The sequence below is a fragment of the Phacochoerus africanus genome, chromosome 5 (genome assembly GCF_016906955.1).
Source record: "Phacochoerus africanus isolate WHEZ1 chromosome 5, ROS_Pafr_v1, whole genome shotgun sequence".
In the NCBI taxonomy this organism is placed as follows: domain Eukaryota; kingdom Metazoa; phylum Chordata; class Mammalia; order Artiodactyla; family Suidae; genus Phacochoerus; species Phacochoerus africanus.
In genome coordinates, this window is record NC_062548.1 from 6363895 (window position 1) to 6377697 (window position 13803).

The 13803-nt window shown below is 57.3% G+C and overlaps 1 protein-coding gene across 2 annotated transcripts in view; it reads left to right on the forward strand.

Moving 5' to 3' along the window:
- The window catches only part of GRID2IP (Grid2 interacting protein), a 31773-nt gene extending 23915 nt beyond the window's left edge, over positions 1-7858 (forward strand). For both annotated transcript variants that reach the window (XM_047779497.1, XM_047779498.1), the window contains exons 13-22: positions 161-577; positions 2409-2496; positions 3225-3302; positions 3807-4003; positions 4320-4475; positions 4596-4682; positions 5520-5649; positions 5737-5855; positions 6492-6656; positions 6881-7858. In XM_047779497.1, the coding sequence (XP_047635453.1) occupies positions 161-577; positions 2409-2496; positions 3225-3302; positions 3807-4003; positions 4320-4475; positions 4596-4682; positions 5520-5649; positions 5737-5855; positions 6492-6656; positions 6881-6952 (1509 nt within the window). In that variant the 3' untranslated portion in view covers positions 6953-7858. The remainder of the gene's footprint in view (positions 1-160; positions 578-2408; positions 2497-3224; positions 3303-3806; positions 4004-4319; positions 4476-4595; positions 4683-5519; positions 5650-5736; positions 5856-6491; positions 6657-6880) is intronic.
- The last annotated feature ends 5945 nt before the right edge of the window (positions 7859-13803 follow it).

The following is a 13803-nucleotide window of genomic DNA, read 5'->3' on the forward strand; positions in this document are numbered from 1 at the left end:
TGAGCTCTCCCACCCTTGGCTCTCCTCCCCCAGGCCACCCCGTAGGCCCTGTCTCAAGGTTCCCCCCTGCTCCCGCCCCAGGCTGTCCCCTCTTCCCCACCAGGCCCTGCATTCGGTCTCCCTGGCCCCTGGCCCCCCTCACCTTGCTCTGTCTGCACAGATGAGCTTCCACGACGACCAGGGCAGCTTTGTCACCAACGAGAGGAGCAGCGCCAGCGAGTGTATCAGCAGCAGTGAGGAAGGCAGCTCCCTGACCTACTCCTCCATCTCCGACCACATCCCCCCGCCCCCGCTCAGCCCCCCACCCCCCCCACCCCTGCCCTTCCATGACCCCAAGCCCAGCTCCCGCACCCCCGATGGCCCCCGGGGCCCCGCTCCGACGCTGGCCAAGCCCCTCACCCAGCTCAGTCACCCAGTCCCTCCACCGCCCCCACCACCCCTGCCCCCACCTGTCCCCTGTGCACCCCCCATGCTGTCCCGGGGCCTGGGCCACCGCCGCAGTGAGACCAGCCACATGAGCGTCAAGCGCCTGCGGTGGGAGCAGGTGGAGAACTCAGAAGGCACCATCTGGGGTCAGGTAGGTGACCCGGGGACTGGGAGTGCTGTGCACTGGGGAAATGGCTTGGGCAGCAGCGGTGAGGACCAAATCCATTTGCAGGCCTCTTCCAACTTCAGCTCCCATCCTTTGGTCCTCCCCGTCCCGGGCAGAGGATGAATGAAGGCCCGGCCCATGGACACAGCCAGCCTTGGCATCGGAGCCCAGTCTGAGTCCCTAAGGCAATGCCAGGCTGGGGACACCCAGAAATCGCACCACTCTCACCTGTGAAACCTATCATTTCTGAGATGTTAATAGTTCCCTTAAGCTCTTAGGGCCGAGAGAAGGACCTATGGTTCAAGAATCCAGTCCTTTGAAGTGTCTGACATTCTACCATAAATAGTTTATTCACAGGATCCAAGACCCAAAGATTCTTCAAAGGGCAACTGATCCAAACCCCTGCACACCAGCCCCCACCCTGTCACTTTGACGCTTGAATTTCCTCCCACACAACACTGCCCATGTACACTTGAACCCCGCCAGCGAAGGGCATTGCTTTCGTCACTAGACAGTTTTTCATCATCCATCCTTATACTGCTCCGAAATCTTGCCTCGCCAAGATTCCCACGCCCGCTTTCTGTCCTGCCCTTTGGAACCAGGCAGAGCAAGTTTATCTCCTCATCTACAGACAAACCAGCCTGTCAGAGGAGCCGTGTTCACCACCCTATCCCTGTTCTTTAGGTCATTTCCCCAGGATGTAATTTCTAGCCCCACCGTCTGTCAAAGGGCAGGCCCCCAGTGGAACTCCCAGTGGGGCTTCATCAGCTCAGAGGAGAAAACAGGGCTCTCATCTCCTTTGACCTGGAAGTCATACTCCTTGTAATATGGCCTGGGAACGCGCCACTTCTGGGGCGGCCCTTCTCCGTGCTCACTCCCACTTCATCCTCCACCCTCGTCCCTTCCTTTGCTTGGGACCAATAGCATGGCCTCCCATGTAGCCACACTCCGTTGGGGCATGCTTGCCATTTGTTCCCATTGCCACCTCCTGGGTCCCGTTTCTGTCTCCTGCCTTCCCAGGCAAGTTGGCATCAGCCTGCACCTCCAGGGAACCTTCCCCCAGTTCTAGGCTGCTGAGAAGGATGCTGGGCAGGATAAAGGAACAAACAAGGACCCACTGGGTCCCTGGACACCTCACTCCCACCAGCCTCAAATAGGCTTTCAAGCCTTGCTTTCCAGAGGGGTCCTTCTGAAGGTGGACTCAGGGACAGAGGTCACACATCTGGCCAAGTCCAAGTCCACACCAGGTGTCTCTGCCCTGCAGCCACGTTATGGCATTTTGTTTCTCCGCCTGTCCTTCCCCTTGGGATCTCTTTGCGGCAGCCACCCCATCCTCACCCCCTGTCCGCGCCCCACATGGCCCTTCTTGATTGTCCTCTCCCATCTGGAACATTCGTCACAGCCAGTGGCCCAATTCCTAGCCTCTGGCACTTGCCTGCTTCAGTTTCCCCAGCATCGGGGAACCCAGGTAGCTCTGGTGAATTCGATCCCAGCAAAGGACACCTCAAACAGACCCAGTCCCCTCCTTGGTTGGCTGCAGCCCCTTTCCAGCCCCTCTGCCCCCTGCGCCAGTGCGACCTGCTGGCTTCTGCACAGAGTGGGTCCAAGTGTGTGTGTTGTTGGCCGCAAGCAGAGCCAATAACCTGGATGATCTAGCTTCTCCTGCAGTCTCCTCCCCCCCGGGTTTATCCCAGGGCCTGAAGGAGGCTCTCCCTCTGGGAGCTCCCAGGGCTGCCCTTAGAGGGGGAGGGGGAGGGGGGAGGCAGTCCAGCTGCCAGCGCTCCGTCCTCACCCTGAACCTGGCCCTCCCCTGCAGCTTGGGGAAGACTCTGACTACGATAAGCTGAGCGACATGGTGAAGTACCTCGACCTGGAGCTCCACTTTGGCACCCAGAAACCTGCAAGTGAGTGGCCTGAGGGTCCTGGGGGAACCCAGATACCACGTCCTCTGCGGTGTCCCAGGGCTTGGGTCCCCGAGGTCTGCATGGACTGCCCTTTACTTACCGTGTTCCTGAGTTATTTAACTTCTTAGAGCCTCGGTTTTCCCACCCCAAAATGGAGCTAATAATAACTGGCATTTGCTGCACGCTTGCCAAATGCCAGAAATCCTTGTTTCTCAGTCAGTCCATGACAGCCCTATAAAGCGGGCACTGTGAGTGTCCAGCCTCCTGCAGAGGAAGCACAGAGAGGCTAGGCAATTTGCTCAGTCACACGACCAGAATAAGGTGGACGGAAAAAAGCAGATACCCTTCCAGTCTCTCCCCTTGACCCTTTCTGAGTATCTCTCTGTGGTTGTTGGGGGGCGGTGCCCAGGCAGCCAGGGATAGATGGAGGAGAAAGGCCATTGTCCATCCAGAAAACTTCTTCGGGGTCCAGAGGTGGTTGGTTCTCCTTTCGGGGCAACTCAGAGAAGAGAGGACAGGGACGGACACACGCACACGCCGCACACTGAGTGTGGGAGCCTGGACCCCAGACTCCATGAGTAGGAGGCTGAGGAGTGAGGGGAGGTTGGACACCTGGAGCTGACTCAGTCGCGTCCATGGGCAGGGGGCCCTGGCCACACACCCCTCCTAGGCCAGCACCACAGCCATAGCCTAGCCTCCCCTCATTAAACCATCAGCTTTCCTTCCAGAGCCGGTGCCCGGGCCTGAACCCTTCAGGAAGAAGGAGGTTGTGGAGATCCTTTCCCACAAGAAGGCCTACAACACCTGTGAGGGGCTGGGGGTGTCCGGGGTTGTGGGGGGCAGGACGCGACCCTTCCTCTGGGTGGCAGAGCCTCGGATCCACCCTGGTGGTTGATGGCGATTAGGCCTTGGGAACCTCCAGCACCCAGCCAGGCCGGGCCCACGTGCAGGCCTTGGCTCCACCCCCAGTCCCAGCCCTCGTGCTGTAATTGGCTCCGCAGTTCTGGCCCCGCCTCCGGCCGCATCCTCTATTCGCCGCCTTTCAGGACTCCTCCTAGTTCCCCGGCCCCGCCTCCGCAGGCCCCACTCTGTTCTAGGTCTGTGGCTTCCAGAACCTTTCCCTCGCCCTTTAATTGGCCGCAGGGAGGACCCTCTCCACCTCCGGGCTGGCTCCTGCCCCGCCCCGGTTCCTTGCCATCCCAGGCCGCGTCTCCACCCTACGGTAGCCCGGCTGGACCTCGAAGCCACGCCCCCTCTCCGCCTGGGCCCCGCCCCGGCTCACCCTCGCCGCCCCCCCCCCCGCCCCGCAGCCATCCTGCTGGCGCATCTGAAGCTGAGCCCTGCGGAGCTGCGGCAGGTGCTCATGAGCATGGAGCCCCGGCGCCTGGAGCCCGCGCACTTGGCGCAGCTGCTGCTCTTCGCGCCCGACGCCGACGAAGAGCAACGCTACCAGGCCTTCCGCGAGGCGCCCGGCCGCCTCAGCGAGCCGGACCAGTTCGTCCTGCAGGTACTGCGGCCGTGACCCCTGCGCGGGGTCGGGGACCGCTGACCCCCGGTCTCGGCCTCCTCTTTCGGGCTCTCGCTTTGTGCGTGGGTCTAGCTCTCCTCCCGCCACCGCGCTCACACCTGAGTCCCGGTTTTACACCTTTAACGACCAGTTCTCACTCGAGGTCCGAGATAGACAGGATGAGGGTGCCCCCTAGAGGTTGTGCTTCTTTTTCCTGAGGGACTACCGGGCAGCCCACTGACCCCTACCTGCGGCTGCCCTGGGGCAGTGGGTCTCCCGGCGGGATGGGTGAATCCCGGTTCTGCCTTTGTGTCAGATGCTCTCGGTTCCCGAATACAAGACCCGCCTGCGCAGCCTCCACTTCCAGGCCACCCTGCAGGAGAAGACGGAAGAGATCCGGGGCAGCCTGGAGTGCTTGCGGCAGGCCTCCCTCGAGCTCAAGAACAGCCGGAAGCTCGCCAAGATCCTGGAGGTTAGGGCCACTCTACCTGCCCCTCTGTCCCCTGGGGCTTCCAACCTGGAAGCCCATCCTGAGACGGGCCAGGCAGTGGGGTAGGACCTGGAAGGGACCTGCCCACTTTTCTCTCCACAGTTTGTGTTGGCCATGGGCAACTATCTCAACGATGGGCAGCCCAAAACCAACAAGACCACGGGCTTCAAGATCAACTTCCTGACGGAGGTGAGGGGGCCGGTGCGGCAAGTAATCGGTTCCTTTGTTCCACCACTGAGGCCCTTCCCCCAGGAGGGAGAGCTGGCTGCCCGCAGACCAGGATATAACAGAAGCAAAGTGTGCGTGTTGAGGGGTTAGGGGGGCAAGATGACTTCTCCAAGCCAAGCCTCAAGATCTGGGAACATGGAGTGGTGGGGGAGGGGGAGGGCAGGGAGGGGAGGCTCCAGGAGGAAGGGGAGAGTCCCAGCTGCTAGGTACCTTCTGTGCCCTCAGCACCAGCACTACTGTCAGGCCAGTCCTACCCCAGGAAGGTCTGGGATCAGAGAAAGCCCAGCTCAAATACGTGGGCTTCCCCCAGTGTTTCTGGGACTTTTCCTTGGGACACCTTTGGTCGCTTTTCAAAGGAAGAATAATTCCAACTGTCAATATGAGTGGTCTAGGATGTCTGAGGCTCAGATGAGCCACAGGTGGTTCCAGAAAACCACAAAAGGGAAGCTCTGTGGGTGATGCTCCCCTCTGGGGTTAGAGAATCGGGGCTCTATCTGCTGACTAGGGTAAACTCACAAGGACGGAAAAACCCCGAGGCCCCCCCCCCCCAGCAGGGGGCTGGGAGCTTGGTTCCTGAGGTCTCAAGGGTCCGAGCCGAGGATCGGGCCTGCGGCATCCCAGCAGAGAAGAGCTTCAAAGGAAGGAATGCGAGCCCTCGGTTAATGCGCTTTGGAGCTGGAGAGTGTCGGGGGTGGGGATTGACCCCACGGTCCAGGGGGAGCCGGCCTGAGGGTACCTGAGCCTGTGTGACCTGCCATGCAATGGGGTCCTTGAGGAGGATGTGTGTTGGCCTTGCAGCTGAACTCCACCAAGACAGTGGACGGGAAGTCCACCTTCCTGCACATCCTTGCCAAATCGCTGAGCCAGCACTTCCCCGAACTCCTGGGCTTTGCTCAGGACCTGCCCACCGTGCCCCTGGCTGCCAAAGGTAGGCTGGGTGGACGGGTGGGGGGCAGAGGCACCGCCATCCCGGCTGCGAAGGCAGCCCCGTGAGGCGCTGTCACCGTCCCTGCAGTGAACCAGCGGGCCCTGACCAGTGACCTGGCGGACCTCCATGGCACCATCGGTGAGATACAGGCCGCCTGCCAGAGCATGTCCCCCTCCAGCGAGGACAAGTTTGCCGTGGTCATGGCGGTATCCTCCGGGCAGCCTGTCCCAGCACCGCAGTGGACCCTGTGGTGGTCAGGGAGAGCTGGCTAGCGCTCTAGTGGCCAGTGCAGATCCCGTTTCCCAGTGGAGATTCTGGGCAGAGGCTGCTGTGAGTCCAGAGGTTCTGAAAGAGGATCCATCTTGGGTCATTTAGAATCCAAGCACTTATGCCTAGTCTGTGCGCAGTGGAGGAGGTCTTTTGCTTGGCCTTTGCCCCATCCGTCCTCGGGGGCAGAAGAGCCGAGACTTAAATCACCAGTTACAAGGAGAGGCCGGTCAGGCCTGGCCAGCCAAAGGCAGTCAGGAGAGGGCAGTATCCCCACGGAGCACAGAGAGTGACAGATGCTATAGAAAAGGGGAGAGGCCTGGAGAGTGAAGAGGGGCTCCTCTGGGGAAGAGAGGGTGTCGGCATCTGAGCGGAGCTGGGTGAGAAGAGAGGGCTGCCCTGCAGAGGAGCAAGTGAGAGGCCTGAGGCCGGGCTGTGACAGGTTCAGACCGGGCGTGGAGGGCAGTGGCTGGGTCCCGGGTGGGCAGAGGGCCTGGGGTAGACTGGAGTGGGGCAGACCATCTTGGGTCACTGCCTGGGGACCTGGTGCAGGTTCCTTAACAGAGGCCCTGCAGTCCTTCCTGGAGACGGCCCAGCCGGTGCTGCGGGCGCTGGACGGGCTGCAGCACGAGGCCATGGAGGAGCTGGGCAAAGCGCTGGCCTTCTTTGGAGAGGACTCCAAAGCCACCACTTCTGAGGCCTTCTTTGGCATCTTTGCAGAGTTCATGAGCAAGTTCGAGGTGAGCCATGGTGGGGGCCCTCACCAGCTGAGGGCGGGGCTAGAGGTCAAATGAGGGGGTCCTCGGTGAAGCCAGGGGTAGGAAAGGGGCCCCAGCGAGTGACGTGTTCCCCGCCGTGGTCTCTGCCCTGGTGATTGAGGTGGGGAAGGGAGACAGGCCAGGAGGGGGTGGGGGCTCCCAGGACCACTGACCGAGCCCCTCCGCACGTGTTCCTCCCTCCCCAGCGAGCGCTCGGCGACCTGCAGGCTGGGGAGGGCATGCGCAGCTCGGGGATGGTTTCGCCCCTGGCCTGGTGACGGTGGTGGCCTCGAGTTCTCTGTGGCCTGAGCGCGGAGACGGACTCTGAAGGCTGCGCCCCAGAGGGTCGCCCAGGCCCAGAGCAGCCCGGATGCGGGAGAGGGGCTCAGCCATGCAGGCATCTCCAGCTACCTCAGCCGGCAAGCTTTGACCGCAATGGTGCGGGGATCTGCTGGGGTCCCCTTCTCGGGGCCAAGCCAGGGCCTCTGAGCATTGGGGGCGCAGGGTGGGAGCCAATGCACCCACTCCCCGGAAGTGCGAACCACACGCCACCTAGCCCTTCCTGCGCCTTGCCCCTCCCCCCTCACACCCAGGAGCCCTTTGGACATCGGGGTCCCAGGGAGGGGGTTCTCCCACCAGTGGGTGGATTGTGATGTGGCCAGAGTGTGCCTGGACCCCAGGAAGGATGTCCAAACCTTCCCTGAGCCGGCTGGGAGTGGGCCCAGGAGACACCCGCGGGACTCAAACCCACAGACCTCGGACCCTGGGGGAGGCAGCAAACACCCTTGAACATGCCACAGCGCTGGGCACGATAAGGCCGGGGGCGGTGGGTCTCTCACCCAAGCTGGGGCCTCCGGGGGCTGTTTGGAAGAACACAGGAAGGCTGGAAGAACAAACCCAAAGACAGGGACCTGGGGGGTGGGGCAGGGGGTGGGCCATCCCTTAGGCTGGGTCTTGGAAACTGGAAAAAACTTGTGTTTGCTGCGGCCCAGAAGCAAGGCAGGAGGAGAAAAGCTGGGCAGAGGTATAGGAAGGGATCAAGAGGAACCCTCTATGCCCCATGGCAGAACTGAGGTTTTTATTCCAGCAGACAAACTTAAACCCAGTTTGGAAGTGATCACTTAAAAGTGGGGAGTCTGGAGAGTTCCCGTCGTGGCTCAGTGGTTAGCGAATCCGACTAGGAACCATGAGGTTGCGGGTTCGATCCCTGGCCTTGCTCAGTGGGTTAAAAGATCTGGTGTTGCCGTGAGCTGTGGTGTAGGTTGCAGACGCGGCTCGGATCCCGAGTTGCTGTGGCTCTGGCGCAGGCCGGTGGCTACGGCTCCGATTGGACCCCTAGCCTGGGAACCTCCATATGCCATGGGAGCGGCCCAAGAAATGGCAAAAAGACAAAAAAATAAATAAATAAATAAAAAAGTGGGGAGTCTGGGAGTTCCCGTCATGGCTCAGTGGTTAATGAATCCGACTAGGAACTATGAGGTTGTGGGTTCGATCCCTGGCCTTGCTCAGTGGGTTAAGGATCTTGAGTTTCTGTGAGCTGTGGTGTAGGTTGCAGACACGGCTCAGATCCCGCGTCGCTGTGGCTCTGGCGTAGGCCGGTGGCTACAGCTCCGATTGGACCCCTAGCCTGGGAACCTCCATATGCCACGAGAGCGGCCCTAGAAATTGCAAAAAGACAAAAAAAAAAAAGGTGGGGAGTCTGGGAGTGGGATGGGGGACATCAAGGCAGAGGGACCAGGGAGACGTTTAGGTGGTGGATGAGCAGGATTTGGTGGCTGGGGGCCAGGTTTGTCACCCGTGTGGGTGGTGATGACTCCCCTGGAACAGAAAGTTTGAGCAGGGCAGGCTTAGGGCCAGTAACACAATCTGGGACACACTTGGGATCCCGGAATCAGTTTTACACGTGTCTGGAGCCCCTGGTGAGGGTGGGGGAGAGATGAGTGAGTCACCTGGATACGGAGCAGGGGGGGCGCTGGGGGTGTCCCGCCTCTTGGTTTCATCCTTTTCCTTCTCCAGGTGACAAATCCTGGATTAGGTGGCTTCCAGTTGCCTCTTCCCTTCCCTTTCTTCCAGAGACATCTGCAGTGGGCTTTAGAGCCCATCTTTTGGGTTATTGTTCTCCCATTAGGATCCAATAGGCAGAGTTGCTCCTGGACAGTATTTGGGACCCATTCTGTTCTCCCCAGACTCCCACAAGCCCTCTTTAAGGCCATTTATGTTCCCCACGCAGCCACCTTATAAAAACGTCCAGACCAATTTGTGTAATTCGGGTAGGGGAAATGTTCCCAGATGTGGCCATTCCTCCTTGTAGCTCAAACTGGATAATTTCCATAAGTTCCCAGGAACTTGTAGCTTTTGTCTATGAGAAACGTGTCAGAAGGTCCATTAAAATCCCCATGTGAGGAGTTCCCTGGTGGCCTAGCAGCTAAGGGCTTGGCCTTGTCACTGCCGTGGCTCAAGTTACTCTTGTGGCTCGGGCTGGATCCCTGGCCCAGGAACTTGCACATGCCATGGGTGTGGCCAAAAAAAATCCCATGTGAGCTCTGTAGAGATTATAGACTCCACCAGCTGTGAACAGGCATGACCCCACCCCCGCCCCAGCCCCAGGTGGCCCGTATAGCATCTTCCCACAAATTAGAAACACACTCTCTCCAGGAAGATCCAGCTCCACACCAGGGGATCCAGGCTGGCAAGCCAGTCACTAGCTGGGTTTTTTTTCCTTATAATAGCCTTGTAACTGTTACCTATTGCTCACACAATGCTATGTAACAAACTGTCCCCAAACTCAGTGACTTAAAATGACAGCCGTTACCGCTCTTGAGTCCTTGGGTCACGTGGGCCGTTGTGATCTGAGCTGGGCTCAGTGGATTCACCCATGGGGTCTGCAGTCGCCTGTGGGTCCGCTGGGCAGCTTTGCTCATCGTGCAGGGCTCTCTCCACATCTTGGCCTTGGCGGTACAGTTGGGATGGCTTCCTGCAGCCTCTTATCCTCCAGCCAAAGAGCAGGGGCCCAAGAGAACAAGCAAAGGGTCGAAAAAGCCCTGGAAGCCTAACCTCAGAATCGTCGCACCATGTCTTCTGCCACATTTTGTTGTCCAGCAAGTGACAAGGCCAGCTCAGCTTCTTGGGGAAGGGAAGAGACACCCCTGGTTTTTTTTTGGTGGTGGTGGTGGGTTTTTTTTGTTGTTGTTTTTTTTGTTTTTTTACTTTGCCCTCAGTCTGTGGACGTTCCTGGGCCAGGGATTGAATCCACGCCACAGCAGTGACCCGAGCCCCTCTGATGATGACACTGGATCCTTAACCCACTGTGCCACAATGGGAACTCCCTTCTTGATGAGAAATGCTTCAAAACTACACGGCAGAGGGTGTGGGTTCAGGGCCGGGTAGAGAGTCAGGGCCATTTTTGCCATCAGTCTGCCACATGCTTCCTTGGCCAGACGCCTTGGTGCCCATCCCAGCCTCCTTAAAATCCTCAGTGTCCCCAGTCCTCCCTGGATCCAGCACAGCTCTGATTTCCCATCCTCATCTGTCCCTCAGGTACCATGCTTTTCCTTCTCTCTTTCCCAGTCACCCCGAGTGACCTGACTCCTGTCCAGATATACTCAGTCCAGGGACAGAAGGGGCCTCTGCCTGCACCTGCTTAGCAGCCAGTCTCCTTTCTGCTGGGGAAAGTTCCCTGCTTTTTCCTTTGGGAAATAATCCCTCCCCTGCCCCCAGTCCTTGGAGTGGTGCTGATTGGCTAAGAATGGTCTTATGACTGACTGGGTGGCTCAGAGTCAATTCAAGGCTCGAGTTAGAACTGTTTGGAAAAGGAGGTTCCTTGCTTCTGAATGAATTGTTGGGTGTAGAGAGGTTGGAATCCTGGAGGCAGCTGCCAGGACTGCCACAAGGAGGGCACCTGCCTGGGTGTAAAACCAGTACAGAAGAAAAGGAGAGCCCACTCCAGACATCTCTTTGTCCCCTGGATCCAACTGTGCCTGAAGCAGAATCCGGACTTCTCATTTTCCAAGCCAACACATTCCCCGACCATTTGTAAATTTTTGAACGGTTTGAATGGGTTTCTGTCGCTTGCAACACTAAGAAGGTTGACTAATACACCCATCAACAGATATGCTGTGGATGTTCAGTCTTTTGACCTCAGTGCATCCTCTTCATCCATAAACGCATTCGCCAGTGCTTTTTGACTGCCTCCCTTGTACCAGGCATGATGCTGAGTGCAGGTGTCCCGTGGGTCAGCCGCTTCGAGTTTGGTTTCCTCAGGTTATGTTTCATGCGGGTTCTACACCCAAGCCACACTGAGCCCTATATGTGAGCCCATGGTGCGCCGTACTGCCCCCAATCCCTCCCCAAATAAGGTGTGAATATAAGCAAGAATGTATTTCTCTCTCAATAACACTAACAGAACAGGAGTCCCATTGTGGTTCAGTGGGTTAAGAACCCAACTAGTATTCATGAGGACTTGGGTTCCATCCCTGGCCTTGCTCAGTGGGTTAAGGATCCAGCATTGCCACACACTGTGGTGTAGATCGCAGATACAGCTCAGATCTGCCGTTGCTGTGGCTGTGGTGTAGGCCCACAGCAGCAGCTCCGATTCAACCCCCAGCCTGGGAACCTCCGTATGCCACAGGTGTGGCTATAAAAACAAACAAACAGGGAGTTCCCGTCGTGGCGCAGTGGTTAACGAATCCGACTAGGAACCATGAGGTTGTGGGTTCGATCCCTGCCCTTGCTCCGTGGGTTAAGGAGCCAGCATTGCCGTGAGCTGTGGTGTAGGTTGCAGACGCAGCTCGGATCCAGCGTCGCTGTGGCTCTGGCGTAGGCCGGTGGCTGCAGCTCCGATTGGACCCCTAGCCTGGGAACCTCCATATGCTGCAGGAGCAGCCCAAGAAATAGCTACAAACAAACAAAAAACCCCAAACTCCAAAACTAGCAAAATAGCATAGCGCAGTTTCACACCATCTCCCCTCGGAACATCGGTTAATGTTTACTAGGTCACGTGCTACAAGTTTTTACCTGTTTCGTTTCATTTTACTTTCCAAGTGACCCTCTGAGGTGGGTTTTGTTATCTCCTTTTTACAAATAAAACTTCTGAAACTCAGGAAGGTTATGTGACTTGCTGGGTGGAAAATTAACCCTGTCTAAATCCAGAGTCCATCCATCCTCTGAGCGGAAATATCTTCTTTCTTTTGCTTACCATGTTGAAAACAACAGCAACAACCTATCAGCATTCCAAGGGCCGAGGATGCTGGTGACTTCAACATAATGAAAGTCCTTCCTTAAGGAATCCGACTAGGAACCATGAGGCTGCAGGTTCGATCCCTGGCCTCGCTCAGTGGGTTCAGGATCCAGCGTTGCCGTGAGCCGTGGTGTAGGTCACAGACGCAGCTTGGATCCTGCATTGCTGTGGTTGTGGTGTAGGCTGGCAGCTGCAGCTCCAATTTGACCCCTAGCTGGGAACCTCTATATGCCGTGGATGCAGCCCTGAAAAGACAAAAGAAAAAAAAAAAGTCCTTCCCTCTTTTCTCTCCTCCCTGTTTTTCCCTCTGCTAATCTGCTCAGGCTACCATAACAAAATACCATAGACTGAGTGGCTTAAACAACAGAAATTGATTCCCTCACAGCCCTGAAGGCTGGAAGTCCAAGGTCGATGTGTCAGCAGATTGAGTTTCTCCCAAGGCTGCTCAGATGGCCACCTTCTCATCATATCCTCACGTGGCCTTTTCCCCTTGCATGGCCAGTGCCTCTTCTAATGACCCCAGTCCCGCTGGATGAGAGTCCCATCCTTATGACGTCGTTAAACCTTAAAGACCCTGTCTCCAAATGCAGTCGCCTTCTGAGGTATTGGGGGCTGGGATTTCCATGTACGGTTTGGGGAGGGGACGCAATTAAACCCATGTCACCTCCTTCTCGGTGCCAAGGATACAATAGTGCTAGTTCCAAGGAGGCCTCTGAGATCTTCAGATTCAGCTGATGGTCCAGAGAAAGGACTCAGTCAAGCAGGGTTTTCTCACCCCCACGTCTGGGAACTTCTGTGTACCTGTCCTCATCTTCATCACATGGTGTTTACCATGCCCTCAGCTTCAATTCAGAGCTAGTTCTCTCTGCCATATTCCCACCTCCAAAGCTCCCGGGGTCCCAGTGCATCAGGGACCACGAACCATTCTCCACTGGCTCCTTCTTCTTCACCAATAAACATCCCTCTAGCTGCAGCCCTCTAAGAACAATCCAGACCCCTGGGGCTGGTGCCTTCTCCCTCCTTCAGACCCAATCTCTCAGAGCTGTTGTCTACACCCGCTGCCTCTGTGTCCTCACCATCCACTCACCTCTCAACACCCGGCAGTCTGGCTTTTCCTGCCATCATTCCCCTGCACCTGCTATCCCCCAACAGGAAGCACTTGTCTTTATCTTCACTGACCTTTATTTAAGCAGCACCGGGCGCTGTTTGCCCTCCCTTGGCAAATTCTCACACACCCAGGCTTTAGTGAGCAGATGTCTGCTCGCTGATAACCCTGTCATCAGCCTGATTTCCCATTGTCCCTGCCGTTTCTTGCCTTGGCACACAGCAAGGGTTCAATAATTGCCCATAAAGTCAAATAGAAATAACATCAAGGGAGAGGCTACCTCATTGCTCAAGAACCTGAGTGGCTCCTGTCTATACAACAGTTTGACCACGTGCATCCAAAGCCCGAAGATGAGGGTTGCAAACGAAAGGACCAGAGAAGCCAGACAAGGAATGCAAACCTATGAAGTGGGCGGTGTAAGAAAACAACACAAGGCCAGGGAGGACAGGTAACTGACACGGAGGGGCAGGGAGAGACGATGGAGGGGGGGCGGAGAGGTGATGCCTATTTGCAGAGGTCCCTTCACCCCCTCCAGCCAGTGAACCTCCCTGTGGAAAGGCATGCCTCCCGGTGCCTGATCTTCAGGCTCTCTCAAAGGAAGCTAGCTAGAAATCCAGAATTTTTTTTTTTTTTTCTGCTCCTGCAGTGGAGGTTCCCAGGCCAGGGCTCAAACCCAAGCCGCAGCACACACAACACTGGATCCTTAACCCACTGAGCCACCAGGGAACTCCCAAGAAAGCTAGATTTTTATTTCTAGCTTTATATCCTAATGTTGCCAACCAATTCAA